Here is a 17,677-nt window from a genome sequence, read left to right on the forward strand (position 1 = left end):
ACAGATGATTCCTCAGATTCATCTGGGGGCCCATCATTACCAATACAGGGTACTACTCTTTGGGCTCTCTACAGCCCCTCGAGTATTCTCCAAAGTCGTTGTGGTTGTGGCAGCCTACCTATGCAAACAAGGCATTGTGATATTCCCATACTTAGACTACTGTCTCCTCAAGGCTCCCTCCAAACCCGATGCAGTTCACGCCATATGAAAGTTGATGCACCTTTTCACGAACCTCAGCCTTCAAATAAACATACAAAAATTGACACACTGGTACAACATCTGGAGTTTATTGGGGAACATCTGGACGCGATACAGCCAGAGCCTGCCTTCCAGCTCACAGATTTCTACAATAGTCAACTTCGTATCCACTGTGAGAATCAGGATGTGCTTCCAACTACTTGACCATATGGCAGCAGCCAGGTTCGTAGTAAAACACATCAGGTTGTGTTACCCCGGGTTCTTTCAGCCCAAAGCTCTGGGTAACTTTTACTTTGTGCGAGATGGTGTCAGGAAATAAATCAGGGGAGAACGGCTGTCCTACCGATAAATGGCTGGCACAAACAGGACAACACGAGTGCTTTCACTTAAAGCTAAACTTTACCTAGTCTTAAGCACTTACACGTGTCCGCAACAGGTTAGTAAAACACCCCCAACCCTCGATAATTACCGAAGCTGAGTGTGGCTTTCGAGTGGCACAGCGGCTGCCAGTGGGGAACACAAGATGTATCCAGAGGGAGAGTCCAGTTCTGAAGAGTCCCACTACCTCAAACTTTTCCCTCTTATTATATGTTAGTAATAGAATGACATGTCCCTTAAAGAAAACTTGTTAAGCAAGCAGTTCCAATGGGCAAGCAAGAGGTTCCTTCTGATTATTGATTAACGAGGTGTGGGTTTTTCCAGAGTTTGCAGCCTTGAGGCCCCAATAGACATTCCTGGGGCACATCTTGCTCTTCTAAAATGCATTTATCAGCAACTTCAACACTATTCTTACCAGGAAGGACGCGGGTCAAGTTGCCCTTTCTGTAGCACTCAAAACCCCCTCCCCTCCTGCCTTGGTCAAGCTGAGTTTGCTACATGGACACTTTACAGCCTGCTGACTTGGCTGCTTTTAGCACTAAGCCAGAGTGGTTTCAGGCACTTTACTGGTTTGCTGACATCTCCCTATACAGTTGAATATATGCTGTCTGCAGGCGTGACTACACGTGGTGTATATACCTCACAGAAACCATCTTCACAAACTCTTGTCCATGCCTATCAAGATCAAGGACTCACTACATTGATGGACACAACCACAAAACGTCTGTATGGGGTTCCTTTTCTCTCCCTGATTCTAACAACCAGTGCCTTCCTAAGTGGCTGGGGAGCATGCCTTATGACCCACACAATGCAGGGAATGTAGTCCTCTGCAGAATCCTCCATGCATATCAACCTTCTAGAACTGCGAGCGGTTCACAACGGGTGCCAACATTTCCTACCCCTGATCAGACATCGGACCATAAAAGTAATGACCAACAATATCGCCTGCATGTTCTACATCAACAGACAAGGCGGAACAAGATCCCACTCCCTATGCTCAGAAGCACTGAAATAATGGAACTGGTGTATTCAATATGATATCAACATTTCGGCCACATATATTCCTGGACATCAGTACACCATGGCAGACTCCCCTAGCAGATGATTCTCTCAAGATCACAAGTGGGAACTAGAGATAAGAGTTCAACACATATACAGCCACTGGGAATTTCCCCCCATAGATATCTTTTTGCCATAGCAGAGAACGCCAAATGCTCTCAAGTCTTCTCACGAGTGGGTCTAGGCCATGGGTCTCTGGGAGATGCTTTCCATATTATATGGGATGCCCCACTATTCTACACCTTTCCACCTTTTCACTACTTGTTCAAGATACTTCATAAAATACAGGTGGAATGAGCCAGAGTCATCCTCATAGCCCCAGCATGGCCATGACAAATTTGGTATCCTTACCTCCTATAAATGACAGTATGTTCTCCAATCACCTTGCAGTTGATTCTGTACTTCCTGTCTCAGGATTGGGCTGGAGGATTCGGCCCACATCTGTCTCCTTTGAAGGCATGGCTCCTTCCTGGTTTTGGGATTCAGAAATGACCTGTTCAGAGACAGCAAAAGAGGTTCTCTTAAATAGCAGACATGACATGACTTGCCATACTTACCTCCAAAAATGGGAAAGATTCAGATCCTGGTGCACATCCAATCATGTCTCAGCAATGAACACCCTGTTACCACTCATTCTAGATTATAGGCCTGACCTTCTAAGATCTAGACTGTCTACAAGCTCCCTTCGTACGTACTTCACTGATATCCCAGCATTCCAGCCCGAGATAGATGGCTATTTCGTATTCACCCACCCCCTTGTGAAGAGAGTCTTTAAAGGTCTTTTGAACTTTTATCCTCGTGTACAGGATCCCAACCTCACCTTTAGCTGTCTCACCAGACCACTGTTTGAGCCCATGGCAATGTGCTCCTACATTATTTTTTCCCATGAAAACAGTACTTCTCGTAGCATTTCTGCCTGACAAGTAGGAGAAATAGGGGCTGTCTTGGCATATCCCCATACACACTTTTTCATAAGGACAAGGTCACATTACGCATGCATCCAAAACACCTACCTAAGGTGCTGTCCTCCTTCCATTTGACCCAATCTATCCACCTTCCCTCCTTCTTCCCAAAGCCACATACCAACCAACATGAAGTGACACTACACACCTTGGACGTTAGGTGAGCATCATTCTTTTACCTTGATAGAATGAAGATTTCAGATGATTGCCACACTTATTCCCCTTAACTGCCAAGCAATTGAAGGGAGTGGCTGTATTCAAACAACGCCTTTTCAAATGGATCTCAGAGTTCATACACCATTGTTATCAACTGCACAACCAGCTGCATCCATCTGGAACTTAAGCGTATTCCACTTGCTCTCTCCACCTCGATTGCCCTTCTCAACCATGTTCTGATCCTTGACATTTGTAAAGCAACCACCTGCAGTTACCCATGCCACAGTTTGATGCCCTTATTGGATGCCACTCTGAAGCCCCAGCCTTCGTTGTAGGAGCACTGGTCTTACAGTTACCTACCGTGGAGTATCCATAGGGATAGTACTTAAAGAAGAAGAGGTTACTCATCATGTGCAGTAACTGATGTCTTTGAGATGTGTGTCCCTATTGGTGCTACTTGCCCTCCGCCCCTCTGCTTTGGAGCTGAAAGATAAGCTCTGTGATTGATAGAGAAGGCACTGAGGGCAGTTGGGCCAGACCGTGCAATATATTGATTTCTCCCCCCCTTCATCCCCAACCCGGTGCGAGATGGGGAGGAGCACGTCTGGCCCAATGGGCACTGCTACTGAAGATCTCCAATCCCAGGTGCGGAAGGCACTGCTGCACCTACAGTGGAGCACTCATAGAGATACTACTCGAAGAAGAAGTAGCCCTTCTGCTCTATCCTCCTGCCGTATTTTTGGTTGGTTTTTATTTTGTTCTCCTTCCTGCCTCTTCACCCCGTCTTGAGAGTCAGACTGTCCTGATAGAAGGAAAGAGTATCAGACAGTTACCCTTGCAGCAGTCAAGAGGCTCTGGTGGAGGAAGGCAAGGGAAAAAAGCAATGCTCCTCCCTTCTTGCAGATAAAGAATTTACAAATTTACCATAAATCTACTATCCAGAGATTATGAACTATGGCACACCCAAGCAAGGTCTAGGGACAGAATCCTGGAAGAAATGTCAGCATGCACATATACCTCCACATCTTGAAGAACATCAGTTACTGCATATGGTGAAAAAAGAAAAGGAGTACTTGTGGCACCTTAGAGACTAACAAATTTATTAGAGCATAAGCTTTCGTGAGCTACAGCTCACTTCATCGGATGCATATGGTGAGTAACCTTGTTGTCTCGTCCATTTTTTTATATTTTTTTTTATTTTTAATTTTTTTCCCTTGCAAATAAGTTCAATGTCTTCCTCTGCTCCTGTACATAGCTTTTTTGAGTAGCAGGAAATTGGCATGACTTTTGGCAGTTTCCCTTGTGCTCCCAAGATTCTGAACAGGAATAATGAAACTGAGTTGCCTATGAAATGAAACTTTGCTGCTTCTTGGCAGACTTATGAGCAGCAGAACAGGTACTGGAACTTCGAATGCAGATACAGGAAGAATATCACTGCATTGATTCACAGTGGGAAGGTTAATGTTGCAACCATAAAAGCTAGTAGCAATTTAAAATATGGTTAACTTCAGAAATTGATGACATAGGTCCCCATATTCACTAGGGATATTTTCTTACTTCCCTGTGATGATGGGTAAGAGAATTTTTCAAGGCTTTCTCTGTGTGTGTGTGTGTGTGTGTGTGTGTGTGTGTGTGTGTGTGTGTGTGTGTGCACGCGTGCGCACACTTATGCACTGTCACAAGTACAATTTAATCATTTGCAATGAGACAAACTTCATATCACATTTACTTTCCTTACATCATACAGTGCAGATACCAGAATAATAAAAGGCTAGACTGCTTTCCTTCTTTTTTCTTTTTTTTTAATCCAAATATTTTAGGTGCTTCATTAGTGGTATACTTATCTTTCTCAGAGCCACTGATTAAAGCCCTACATGATGTGTGGTTTGGAAGTTCCTGAATCTTTTAATGCATTTGTGAACTGGGAAAGCTACTTCTGCTCCCTCAACAGATTTTGGAAGTGTCATAAATATAAAGGGAAGGGTAAACACCTTTAAATCCCTCCTGGCCAGCGGAAAAACCCTTTCACCTGTAAAGGGTTAAGAAGCTAAGATAACTTTGCTGGCACCTGACCAAAATGACCAATGAGGAGACAAGATACTTTCAAAGCTGAAGGGGGGGGGACGGGTCTCTCTGTCTGTGTGATGCTTTTGCCGGGACCAGAGCAGGAATGCAGGTCAGAACTCCTGTAAAGAGTTAGTAAGCAATTTAGTTAGATATGCGTTTAAATTCTGTTTTGTTTAAATGGCCGATAAAATAAGTTGTGCTGAATGGGATGTATATTCCTGTTTTTAGAGTAGCAGCCGTGTTAGTCTGTATTCGCAAAAAGAAAAGGAGTACTTGTGGCACCTTAGAGACTAACAAATTTATTAGAGCATAAGTGAGCTACAGCTCACTTCATCGGATGCTTTTGTGTCTTTTTGTAACTTAAGGTTTTGCCTAGAGGGATTTTCTATGTTTTGAATCTGATTACCCTGTAAGGAATTTACCATCCTGATTTTACAGAGGTGATTCTTTTACTTTTTCTTTAATTTAAAATTCTCTTTTAAGAACCTGGTTGCTTCTTCCTTGTTCTTAAGATCCCAGGGTTTGGGTCTGTGTTCACCTATGCAAATTGGTGTGGATTTTTATTAAGCCTTCCCCAGGAAAGGGGGTTTAATGCTTGGGGGGTTTTGGCGGGGGAAGGAGGTTTCCAAGTGGGCACTTCCCTTGTTCTTTGTGTAACACTTTGGTGTTGGCAGCTTTTAACCTAAGCTGGTAAGAATAAGCTTAGGGGATCTTTCATTCAGGTCCCCACATCTGTACCCTAGAGTTCAGAGTGGGGAAGGAACCTTGACAGGAAGCAACAGACTATAGTTTTTTTCTTTGCCTTTGACAGATATGATGATCATAAAAACGGGTGAAATTCAAACTAAAACTAAAAGAGAAAATACTCCTGTAATAAAGATCCCTTTTGCAGGCTACTGTAGTAGATTAGTGTTACTTATTTCTGCTGAAGCTAATGTAGCAGAGCAGAAGGGCAGTCTTAAATTATAAAATGCATCTTCTCGTTTTACCTCGCTCTCTCCAATTTATGGTCTCTTCAACTTAGGGACACTCCTGAGGTTGATGCCTTCATCGCCTTCCTTATCTCCCAAATTTGGGGTTCTCTGGTTAATAAAAGTTCATCTGACTGTAAAACTATCAGCCTCTCAGAGGATGAACAAATTCCCAGATTTTCAGCTGGATGATTCAGTGACAAAACTTCATAGTGCAGGTTTCGTTTAGGTGTGTGAATATACATGAGATGCTAGCTGAAATAGTATTTGTCAGGCAGAGTAGGGTTCCCAATATTCTAGTGAAGGCGTAGCCATAATTAAGTACTGTGATGGAATGATCAGGGTTCTAAATGAAACGGAATCATTAACCCATAAGGTTCTTTGAACTCCATATCACTGGTAGGGCATTAAACAATGGATGGTGGTATAATTTTTAAATTTTAAAAAAGTGCAACTTATATGAAGATGAGTCTTCAGCCATGGCAGGTTGTGTTCTTGGGAGCAAGTTTAAAAAAAATTGAGAAATCCTCTTGTTTTTCTGAATTAAATTACTTTCAGCTGCCATTAGACGTTATAGTATAGTATAGTATAGTATAGTATAGTTGTAAATGTGATGTTAATCATTTAATAGACGGTACCTTTTCATCCAGAAGGATTCCAAGTGGTTTTCAAATTACTGTTAGTATACAGGAATAATGTCACTTAGAAGTACAGACTCCTCTGCTGTAGAACATGGTAACAGTATATAGCAGTATTACAAACTAGGTAATATTGTAGGTGAGGACAGGAAGTGAAATGTAATGTCATGTCCGTTTTCAACTGTAAGGAAAATTTAGATAATTACCCAAATTAGCATTTAACGAGGATACCGGAGATGAAAACCTATCAGGTGCAAAAAATGCTGTTGCATCTTTAATAATCACAATGAGGATTTCTGTTGTACCTCCAACAGCACAGCACTCCTTAACATTCTTTTATATTGGCTGCATACTTAATCAAAGAGAGCAGTTGTTATCACCACTTCCTGTAGCACATGGGTTTTTCTTGCAGATGTCATGTTCAAGTCCTGATTAGGCTTGACTCTGCTTAGATCAAGAGATCTGTTTAGGTCACCACTCAAGATGATATAGCTACAGTAAAACCAGTAAATATGCTTATGTATTTCTAGATAATCAGTGCTGTACTGTATCAGAACACTTAATTTATTTGTATACCAAACCATTCAGATTATACAATGCAGACTGTTCTGTTGACAACCTTTTATTTGCTGAGAAAGAAGAAAGACCCTGTTTCTGAATACACAATGTGAAAACATTATGAATAATCGGAATTGGAACAAAATATTTTAGTTAAGAACTGTACAGTACTTATTGTTAAAAGCGATATTTATTCAGTAAATTTGCTTTGATGATTTTTTTTATTTTCTTAGATCCGAGAGACTGGTGAAAGACCTAGTAATGAGGAGATCTTACGGTTCTCTAAACTGTTTGAAGATGAGCTTACACTGGACAATCTTACTAGGCCTCAGCTGGTGGCTCTCTGTAAACTGTTGGAACTTCAGTCAATCGGGACAAATAACTTTCTGCGCTTCCAGCTGATCATGAGGTTGAGGTCCATGAAAGCAGATGACAAAGTAAGTCATTTTAGTCATGCTTTGATTAAAAAAAAAAAAATAAAAAAAATGTTTTTCTGTTCCAGTGCTATAATTAAGCTTGGCAGAATTTGATTTTTATATTTATATTTCTGGTGGATATTATCAATTTTATTTTAAAGCTTTTTAAAATTTTTTGTAGAATTAAAATTTCACAGTTGTGGGAAATTATAGGGAAGGAAGACAGTCATTAATTAATTAACAGAACATGTTGAGATTCAAAAAGTAATAACTTTTTTTATAATCTTTAATATAAAATGTCAACATGTCAAAACATACATAGTAAATATCCTTAATCAAACTTTAATAAGTTTTAAGCAGTATATTCCTTACGTTGCCTATCTGTACATTTAAAAAATTATTATTGTTGGAAATACTGGTTTGTGTGTGTGGTGAAATCTATGTTTACCAACATTTATGGATAAAAATCTAATCTTATCAAGTGTAGCTGAAATATACAAATGTTTTGTTTCTAGGCATCTGCTTATTTTTGTCTCTTAGTTTTATTAATACTAATTGTATACTTCAGCAAAAACGCTGAAGCCTTAAAATTAGGTGAGCTTCCTCAATTTAGGAAAGAACTGCTGGCCCTTTAAAAATAAGGCAAAAAAGTATAGCATTGGTACTGGAAACATTCGGTTAGTGCGCTAATCTTAAATTTATTGAGAGTCGATTTCAGATTTGGTGTGGTCACAGGAAGATGGATTTGATGGTTTCATTGTGTCTTTTGCTAGCCATTTGTGCTCATTTTCCTCACTACACACTTTACCATGACTGGCAATTTCTCTGTTCAGAAGGGCTAGAACTGAAATGTTTCATGTTAATTATGAATATATTAGATCTGATTACATTGACAAAACTGTTTTGGAGAAGCTTGCATAGTGTATGCCTGCACAAACAATATTGTTAATTGAACACTTTTCATAAGTGCCAAAATCCAGTAGCTTTGATTTGTTCTGAAAAGCCACACTTGTTTGAAGGAAAACTTACTTTTCAATTATGGAAGTTTTGGGAAGGCAAGTCCTGTTTTATGAAGGACTTCTAGAGACAGATAAATATTAGTTAGTGAAAAATACTACAGTTTTCTGATTAATTCACCAATACGGGCAGTACAGCTCTGAATCATCTGCTATAACTACAGCTCATTAACCCACCTCTCCAGTTTTTAAAATCTGTCAAATAGGGATCCATGGAGGTAAGGGGTAAGCATGGATTTGATAAGACTATCCATTTGGAAAGTTCAGCTATATGGAAATTAATACTAGGTTATTTCCTTTACATTCACAATACCATTTTAATCTTTTGATTTTTGTATGTTCCCCCATTAATCTGTGCTTCTATCTACCATTCATGACAATAGGAGTAGCTCATTAGAAATGAAAGAAAAAATATTTTTATAAGTGTAAACTTCGTGTCATAGAAATGATTTAAAATATTTACCAAGAAAACCCAAAAACCCATGCAGCTCTGGAACTTTTAAAACAATTCTGCTTGAAATGTGCAACATAAATGTTGTCTAATTCTCTTTTTCCAAATATTGCGGCTCTCTATTTTTTATTATCACAGCAGCCCCTTGTGGTCATTCTAAACATCTGTGTTCTTATTGTTTAACTGTTAACATTTTTACATGTTCATTACATGTGAGGGGTTTATTTTACATCTTGCATAGCTGATTGCGGAGGAAGGAGTTGACAGTCTGACTGTTAAAGAACTGCAGGCAGCATGTAGAGCAAGAGGTATGAGAGCTCTTGGCGTAACAGAAGAACGACTAAGGGAACAACTTAAACAGGTATATGCCCAGTAAGATCACTTCAGTACTTGTTTAATCATAAAATAGTAATACTGTTCTGTGTAGGCATATTATATAAATGAACAATATGGGTATTGGCCTTTACTGAACCTGTTACTATTTTCTGAGGTATAAAGTAATATACATTAATCAGACTCAAATTATAGAGCTTTCATAAATTGTGAGTTGGGTCTAATCATATAGTTCTAAAGTTGATGTACACCTGATCCACCTTTGGTCACTTTTTGACCCCATGTATACCTTTTGTTTAAGAGAACGCAGCTCTGGCATTTATTGTACATAGCGGCTTTCATCTAAAGATCTCAGTTCTGTTTGGAATACATTAGTAACTGGTAAAAAATACAGTATAAAATACACACACATACACACACACACACACACACACACACACACACACACACACACACACACACACACACACACACACACACACACAAAAGTGTAAATTATATTTTATCTAGAAAATAAGTGGTAACTTTCAATTTGCCATGGAATTCCTATTTTTCTGTGCGATAAAATATAACTCTGTAGTTATATCTATTAAATTACAGTGGCTAGAGCTGCACCTGGACCAACAAATCCCCACTTCATTGCTTATTTTATCCAGAGCTATGTATCTTCCGGATACACTTTCACCAGCTGATCAGCTCAAAACAACACTTCAGACACTACCAGAGAGTGTGGTATGTATTACTTTATATAACCAGGACATTATCTTTCAACAAAAACTAGTTTCTCTAAAAACTGGCATTTGTGTGTGTATATATAAGTACTAATTACATTATTAGTGTTAAGTGTTAGCTTTGTATTGGCCCTGTGTAAAAAGTGTAGCCACTGTGATGTACTAGTTAAAAATGTATTAGTTTGCTTAGCTGGATGACTGGCTGATCAAAAACAGCTACAGCATTTGAAAATTTTGTATGCACTACTGCAGGTCAGAGTGACTAGGCAACAGTTGGAAGACTTTTATTATGCATAGTCCTGGGGAAAGCCTAACGGTCCTTAACAGGAGCCGCCTTGAAAGCACACACAGAAAGTTGGCATGTACTGAAGGGCTGACCAAAGAATGATCCTCAAGTCAAAATGTGTCCTGCTGCACATTCATTTTTAATCCACAGGCATGGCAGGCAAAAAACCATAGGTCTAAACTTGCAGTACTGCGTCTCAGTATGAGGTAAAGACCATAGTGAGCGAGATAAAGATCTTAAGGTATGTAGCCTTTGCAGGCTCCACTGCCATGTTAAAGATGGGTACAGTGAGGGTGGCTGCAGTCTGAGTTATGCAGATTGTGACCCCCTGACTTCTTCAAGCTGCTGTGCAACGCACAGTTGCGCAAAGTATAAATTTTTCTATCTGCAAATTCAAGTTTTTCTGCTGGTCTCCAGTTGAAAATAAATAAGAGGCATCCTGGCTGTCTATTCTTTCCTCTTCCATTAAGAGCAACATATTGGGTGAGCCTAACTGAAATATCTCTGATGTCCAAAGTCCTGGAGTAAGCAGGAAAAACTAAAATTTGCCTGTTCTACTGCTTTGTAGAGAGAGAGGAATCTGGCCAACTCTTCATTAGTGAAGCATTTTAAGAGCATGCTGAATCTGAAATCTTGTATTAAAAATTAGTCATGGGAGATCAGCATGATTCTCAAAACACACTAATTCCTCTTTGGAATCATCATTACTTGGCTCAGTTATAATTAAGCTTTCTGACAAGTATCTCGGGAGTAACTTTTTTCTCACAGATTTCTTGAGACACAATGGTTTAATCTTCTCCAGATTTGGAGAATAAAGTAATCTTATCCCAAATCCCTGAAGGTTGCGTTAGGTTTCATTTTAATTATCTTGCCAATATTTTCTCTTGTTCCCTACTCATGGTGACAATTTGTTCCATAAACAAGACCTTAAAAGTCCCCAGGCTTTGAGATAGATATTTAGTAAAGTCTGATCTACACTACCAAATTATGTTGACCTGAGTCTTGTTATGAATTTAGTTTTGCATGTATCCACAACTGAATTTGTCTCCCACTGCCATAGGCACCCCATTACATTGACGCAATAATATCACCTGACATAGGGCCAAAGTCAACCTACTTTGTCACTATAGTGCTAGTGTAGACCTGTGTAAACCTTAACAATCCTTCATCAGCTGTCCTACAGTGCCCCTGTCCCCACTATAGTAGCTGCTCCAGTCACAATTTTGAATTCAGTTGCCTGGCGGGTCACAGATATTGGAAGCCATATCTGTCTCATCCTGTCTCTTTCAGTACAAGAGTTCTCATTTGAAAGTACAGGCAGTCCTCGACTTTACGACGTTCGCCTTAAGACAGACGGCACTTACGACCTTTCTGAGTTGACACCCTGATTCAACTTACGACCATTGGTTTCGACTTTATAGTGCTCGGTCCCGCAATGGAGTGGATTGCGGTTCCAAGTTACAACGTTTCGACTTAGGACTCAATTTTCAGGAACCAATTGTGTCATAAGTCCGAGGACTAGCTGTGATGTTAAAGCCATTTCATTTTCAGGGTATGCTGACAGCGCTAGCTATCATTCTGTCAGTTGACCATTACATCTTTAAGGCAGCCACACAGCACTTATTACATATCTTTCCAAACACAATTACCTAAACACCACATAGTTCTTGTACAGACTCACATTCATCTACCTCTTTTCCCTGATTGATGGGTTAATTTTATAAAAATTAAGCTATTCAAGGTTTTAAGTCAACTAGTAAAGACGGATACAGTATTTATTTAAAGACTACATATTTATTTTTAACAGACTTGTAGGTGCTGTTTCAAAGATGTGATTATAGAAATATTTATTCAGTTACAGCTTTTACTACATTGTTCCCACTGTGTTAGCAATGCTAGTCTTAACCATCTGTGCGTCTCACAATCATCTTTGTGTTGCTTCTGCATTGTCCCCTATTCATGGAACTGCCTGCCTTTATATCCCTTTTAAAAGACTCTTTTCTTCCATGATACCACAAGAAACAGGCAAAATTTCAGATGGCTAGGGTGGGGGGGCAGACCAATGTAGTTAATAGTCAAAATTAGCTTTAATTTATACTCCTATTTCATGTATTTATCTTCCTTACCCTTCTGATGTTGCTTTTGACTTAGATTGTAAGCTCTTCATACACACGGGAAGATGCAGTCCTTGCACTGGTCTACCATGTTGGGGGAGATTTACTAGGATAAAAGTTAATCTAAAAATATGCTCTGCCAAACATGTCTTTTCTGAAGGAATGAGTTTTCAAAACTTTTTTACAATTTTGTCCTGAAAAAGATTCATATAGGGGACAGGTGAAAGAAATGACTTGCAAAGCTGCTTAGTGGTTTTAGAGAATGAAAAACTTCAAAAATATCAAAGTAGAAAGTCTCTGTAGGTTTCTCAAAATAAACAGAATTCTCTGTGGACTGCACTAGTAGTATTTTTATTTGTTTGACAGTGTGTTCACTGAAATGTTAAGACCTCTGAGCTACATAATTCAAAATGTAGCAGTTTGTTCATATGTCATCCTTCCAATCTGTTTAGGCCAAAGAGGCTCAAGTCAAAGCAGCAGAAGTTGAGGGTGAAAAAGTAGATAATAAAGCTAAGCTGGAAGCAACCCTTCAGGAAGAAGAAGCCATTAGAAAAGAAAATCAAGAAAAAGAGATGGAAAGAATGTCTGAAGCTGCTGAGAAAGCCAAAGAAATCCTTCAGGTTGCAGCAAGGGTAAGTGCAACTTCTAGCTGGGTTTTGTCTGTAATCAAAAAGACTTCAAAATGCACATTTGGAAGATGTGGGGCATCTTAAAACATGGGAGGCAGAGGAAAAAGAAATATAGAGAACAATCCTGCAATTCAGGGGATTGACTAGATGACCTAAAATGTCATTTCCATTAGTTATGTTTGATTCTGTTGCTCAGAGGCAACCGGAGATATTTTTGTTTCTTTAAAGCGTTTCCAAATTTTTCTAACCTAAAATATTCTTTGCAGTTGGATTTGCTAATATTTAACATTAAAAAAAATTTGAATATACTTGATATAACACTGTTTGGCTTACTTGTCTTTGGAAACTGAATGTTATAGTTGAATCAAGCCATATCTTAAAAGGCATAATTTTATTAATATTTTCGTGAAATGGGCTTAGACATTGTAATTGAAATTAGTCAATTTGTAACTGGCAGAGATGTTCAGACTGCTTTTGTAGTATCTTGGAACCTGTATCTAATTAAGCAGATGATTCTGAAAACAGAGAAACTTGATGCTGTTTTGTATTAATGAATGTCTTTTTGAATGTGGTTTTGAAATTCAGAAAGAAATGGAGTCTGCAGTGGATCTTGAAGCAACTGCTGTACATGTAAAGAAAAGCCAGATAGCTGTGGATACTGAACATGAACTGGCTAGTGTGGATTTGACACTGCATTCAGAGACCTTGAAAGATACAGCACCAGTGTTAGAAGGCATTAAGGTAAATTCTGGTATCAAAGATCGGTTTTAAAAACATGTTTGAAAAGTGTAAGCTGATCTAGTATAAAAATATCACTGTCTTTAGAGGCAACTGAATTTCCTCAACACAGTTCAGTGATTTTGAGGAAAATCTTAGCAGACTTGCTTATTTCCTCTTGAAGAGAAATCTGTCGAGACCCAAACCCTTAGATTGCCTGCATGCAAGGCATAGGACAAAGAGAACTGCTAAGCCTGTCCACAATCTTAAAACGTTTCCATTTTGTGCAGCTGATATACCAAGTTCTGAGGTTGTTTGCTGTGACTTTAGAAGTTTTAGACTGCTGCACTTCCATTTTTACCATTTATTGTTTATATAATACCATTGGGCAGGAGTGTATGTATGGCAGTTTAAAAAACAAGATAAAAATGGGTTTCTTTCCTGAAGAGCATAGTCAGAAGATGGAAGAATTACTAACTTCTAGAATTAGGATGATGGTTTAGGAGACTTCTTTGTTACAGTGATGTATGTATAGCTTCAGGAACTCAATTATGTTTTTTTTTTCTCTGTGTAGACTGAGTAACTGAGAGCAAGAATATGGCCCCTTGTCTCTATCATGGTGTAATTCCTAGCGTTCTAATATTTTGTATTGGAATCTTTTACATGTACAACAAACTCATTAATACAGGAATCAGCTGTGAGCTAAGTTTTGACCCAGTCAGGTTTCCTTACAGCCTGTAGGAAGAATAGAGCACTTTAAAATGTTACTGTTTGGCAGCTGTGTAAAGCTAGTATCTTAAGCTAAAAGGAAGAATGTTGGGATCATTATAAACTCACTTCTGTTTTCAGTGGAGCAAGCAGCTTCTGTTGACAGGATTCAGTGCAATTATTGAACTTACCACCTCTCATTTAGGTGTCGGTCTAGTGATTTAGGGTGCTTGTCCAAATCAACTCTGTTGAAATTCACCCAAGGCCAGAGGCTTATTTGAATTTGCCAGAATCTTTTTGAAGTGTCCCTCTCTCCACTCTTAAATCTTGTTCTCTAGCTTGGCTTCTTTTAAATTGCTACTTTGGACTCCATTTGTGGACCCCTTAAGTTTTAAAAATGTCCCTGGGGACCTGAATGTTTTTTTTTGTTCCCAACATTGTTTGACCATACTCGGTATTTTCCCATTTTTATAAGCTTTTCCTTTTTTTACTTTAACAGCTCAGTTTTCTAAAGAGATGAGTCTCATTATTGCATCTCTTGGTGAAGAATCAAGTGTAGCAAAACCTTTTACCTTGAGTAGGTTTGCACTCCCGATACTACTTGTGATCAGATTTCAGAGTAGCAGCAGTGTTCGTCTGTATCCGAAAAAAGAAAAGGAGGACTTGTGGCACCTTGATGCATCCAATGAAGTGAGCTGTAGCTCATGAAAGCTTATGCTCAAATAAATTTGTTAGTCTCTAAGGTGCCACAGGTGGTACTTTTCTTTTTACTTGTGATCAGTTCACCTGGTTGTGGCAAAGGAATTGTCAAGATGAAGGGGAAAACATTCTCGCGGTGTCCATTTTATTGTTTAGCTACTTAACACAAGATTTGTGTTAAGGCATCAGCACAGACAGCTAGGCAGCGGCACAGAAGCTAGCAAACAGAGCTCTAAACAGGGGAGTTTGAGTGGGAGTTTGAAAAGGGAGTTTGGATTGTGGTGCTTGTTTGGGGTTTGCTTTTGCTGGGGGGGGTGGTCTTTTTGGTGTGGCTTGTGTTTCCCAGATTAACAGGATTTAGGTGGGAAGGCGATGACAGATACAGAGGCAGCTGTGGGAGTGACTCCTGTAGTGGAAGACACATTGAGGATGACTGGATGTGGAGGCTGTGGTATGTACATGATCCTGGAGGGGGGAACCGGTAAGAGTTTTTTCTGCATGAAATGCCGTCTGATAGAGCTGATGGAGGAAAAGATCCGAGGTTTGGAGATGCAGGTGGAAAGTCTGGTTTAGGAAGGGGTTTGAGCAGATGATGGAGCAAAGATATGAGGTATCTGAAGGGAAAAGCTCAGACTCACGGATGGAAGCAGGGCTGGGGAATTTTGAGGGGAGACTGGATGAGGAAAGTGGTCAGTGGAAACATGTGACTCAAAGAACCAGGCAGAGGAAAAGACGGGCTAGTGAAGGAGAAATAGTGCTTAGGAATAGGTTTGCAGAGTTGGAAAATGAAGAAGGGGCTCAGCAGGTACTTGTTGAAGGTGAAAGGGTAAGGAAGAAGAGAAGAGAGGCTAGTCCTATAGGAAAAGCGGAAAAGTCAAGGGAGACTAGACCAAATATGAGCCCCAGGAGGATACAGGATGGGTTGAAGAAGATTATAAGGGAAAAAAGGAATGGAAAGAACTTGCAGCCAGAGGGAACAGGGGAGAGACTGGAGAATAGCACCGTCACCAGGAAAAGGCAGGTCTATGTGATCGGGGACTCTTTATTGAGAAGAATAGACAGGCCTGTAACTAGAGCTGATCCAGAGAATAGAAGGGTGTGCTGTCTTCCGGGTGCTAAGATACGGGATGTAGACCTGAGGTTGAAAAGGATCCTAAAGGGAGCAGGAAAGAATCCCCTAATTATCCTTCATGTGGGAACAAATGATACGGCTAGATTCTCACTGGAAAGTATTAAGGGAGACTATGCTAGGCTTGGGAAGACACTTAAGGAAATTGAGGCTCAGGTGATCTTTAGCGGGATCCTTCCTGTTCCTAGAGAAGGGCAACAAAGGTGTGACAAGATTATGACCGTCAACAGATGGCTTAGGCAGTGGTGCTATAAGGAGGGCTTTGGGATGTATGGCCACTGGGAGACATTCACGGACAGAGGACAGTTCTCTCGGGATGGACTTCATCTGAGTAGGGAAGGAAATAGACTTCTAGGATCGAGGCTGGCACGACTGATTAAGAGAGCTTTAAACTAGGAATTAGGGGGAGATGGATGGGAGATGTCCAGGAAATCTCCACGCCAGATTTTAGCATTGAGAGGGAAGAAGACGAAGTAAGAAAGGATACAGCTGTGGGTAGGAGAATGTATATAAGGAGCGAGGGCGGTGTGGATACTAGCCTAATAGGTTATACTGGCTGTAGAATGACTGTGCCTAATAGGGTACAAAATGTGAGCGAGGCCAAACAGCAAAAATTAAGATGTTTATACACCAATGCGAGGAGCCTAGGTAACAAAATGGAGGAACTAGAGCTACTGGTGCAGGAAGTGAAACCAGATATTATAGGGATAATAGAAACATGGTGGAATAGTAGTCATGACTGGACTACAGGTATTGAAGGGTATGTGCTGTTTAGGAAAGACAGAAACAAAGGGAAAGGTGGTGGAGTAGCATTGTATATCAATGATGAGGTAGAATGTAACGAAATAAGAAGCGATGGAGTGGATAAGACAGAGTCCGTCTGGGCAAAAATTACATTGGGGAAGAAAACTATTAGAGCCTCCCCTGGGATAGTGCTTGGGGTGTGCTATAGACCGCTGGGATCTAATTTGGATATGGATAGAGTCCTTTTTAATGTTTTTTAATAAAGTAAATACTAATGGAAACTGCGTGATCATGGGAGACTTTAAACTTCCCAGATATAGATTGGAGGACCAGTGCTAGTAATAATAATAGGGCTCAGATTTTCCGAGATGCGATGGCTGATGGATTCCTTCATCAAGTAGTTGCTGAACCGACTAGAGGGGATGCCATTTTAGATTTAATTTTGGTGAGTAGCGAGGACCTCATAGAAGAAATGGTTGTAGGGGATAATCTTGGCTCAAGTGATTATGAGCTAATTCAGTTCAAACTAAATGGAAGGATTAACAAAAATAAATCTGCAACTAGGGTTTTTGATTTCAAAAGGGCTGACTTTCAAAAATTAAGGAAATTAGTTAGGGAAGTGGATTGGACTGAAGAACTTATGGATCTAAAGGTAGAGGAGACCTGGGATTACTTTAAATCAAAGCTGCAGAAGCTATCGGAAGCCTGTATCCCAAG

At 39.8% G+C, this 17,677-nt stretch overlaps 1 protein-coding gene across 2 annotated transcripts in view; it reads left to right on the forward strand.

Moving 5' to 3' along the window:
• LETM1 (leucine zipper and EF-hand containing transmembrane protein 1) overlaps positions 1–17,677 on the forward strand; it is a 77,487-nt gene that overhangs the window by 44,590 nt on the left and 15,220 nt on the right. For both annotated transcript variants that reach the window (XM_038399517.2, XM_038399516.2), the window contains exons 6-10: positions 7,221–7,424; positions 9,112–9,231; positions 9,804–9,935; positions 12,787–12,966; positions 13,549–13,704. In XM_038399517.2, the coding sequence (XP_038255445.1) occupies positions 7,221–7,424; positions 9,112–9,231; positions 9,804–9,935; positions 12,787–12,966; positions 13,549–13,704 (792 nt within the window). The remainder of the gene's footprint in view (positions 1–7,220; positions 7,425–9,111; positions 9,232–9,803; positions 9,936–12,786; positions 12,967–13,548; positions 13,705–17,677) is intronic.

The sequence above is a fragment of the Dermochelys coriacea genome, chromosome 4, assembly GCF_009764565.3.
Source record: "Dermochelys coriacea isolate rDerCor1 chromosome 4, rDerCor1.pri.v4, whole genome shotgun sequence".
Taxonomy (NCBI): Eukaryota; Metazoa; Chordata; order Testudines; family Dermochelyidae; genus Dermochelys; species Dermochelys coriacea.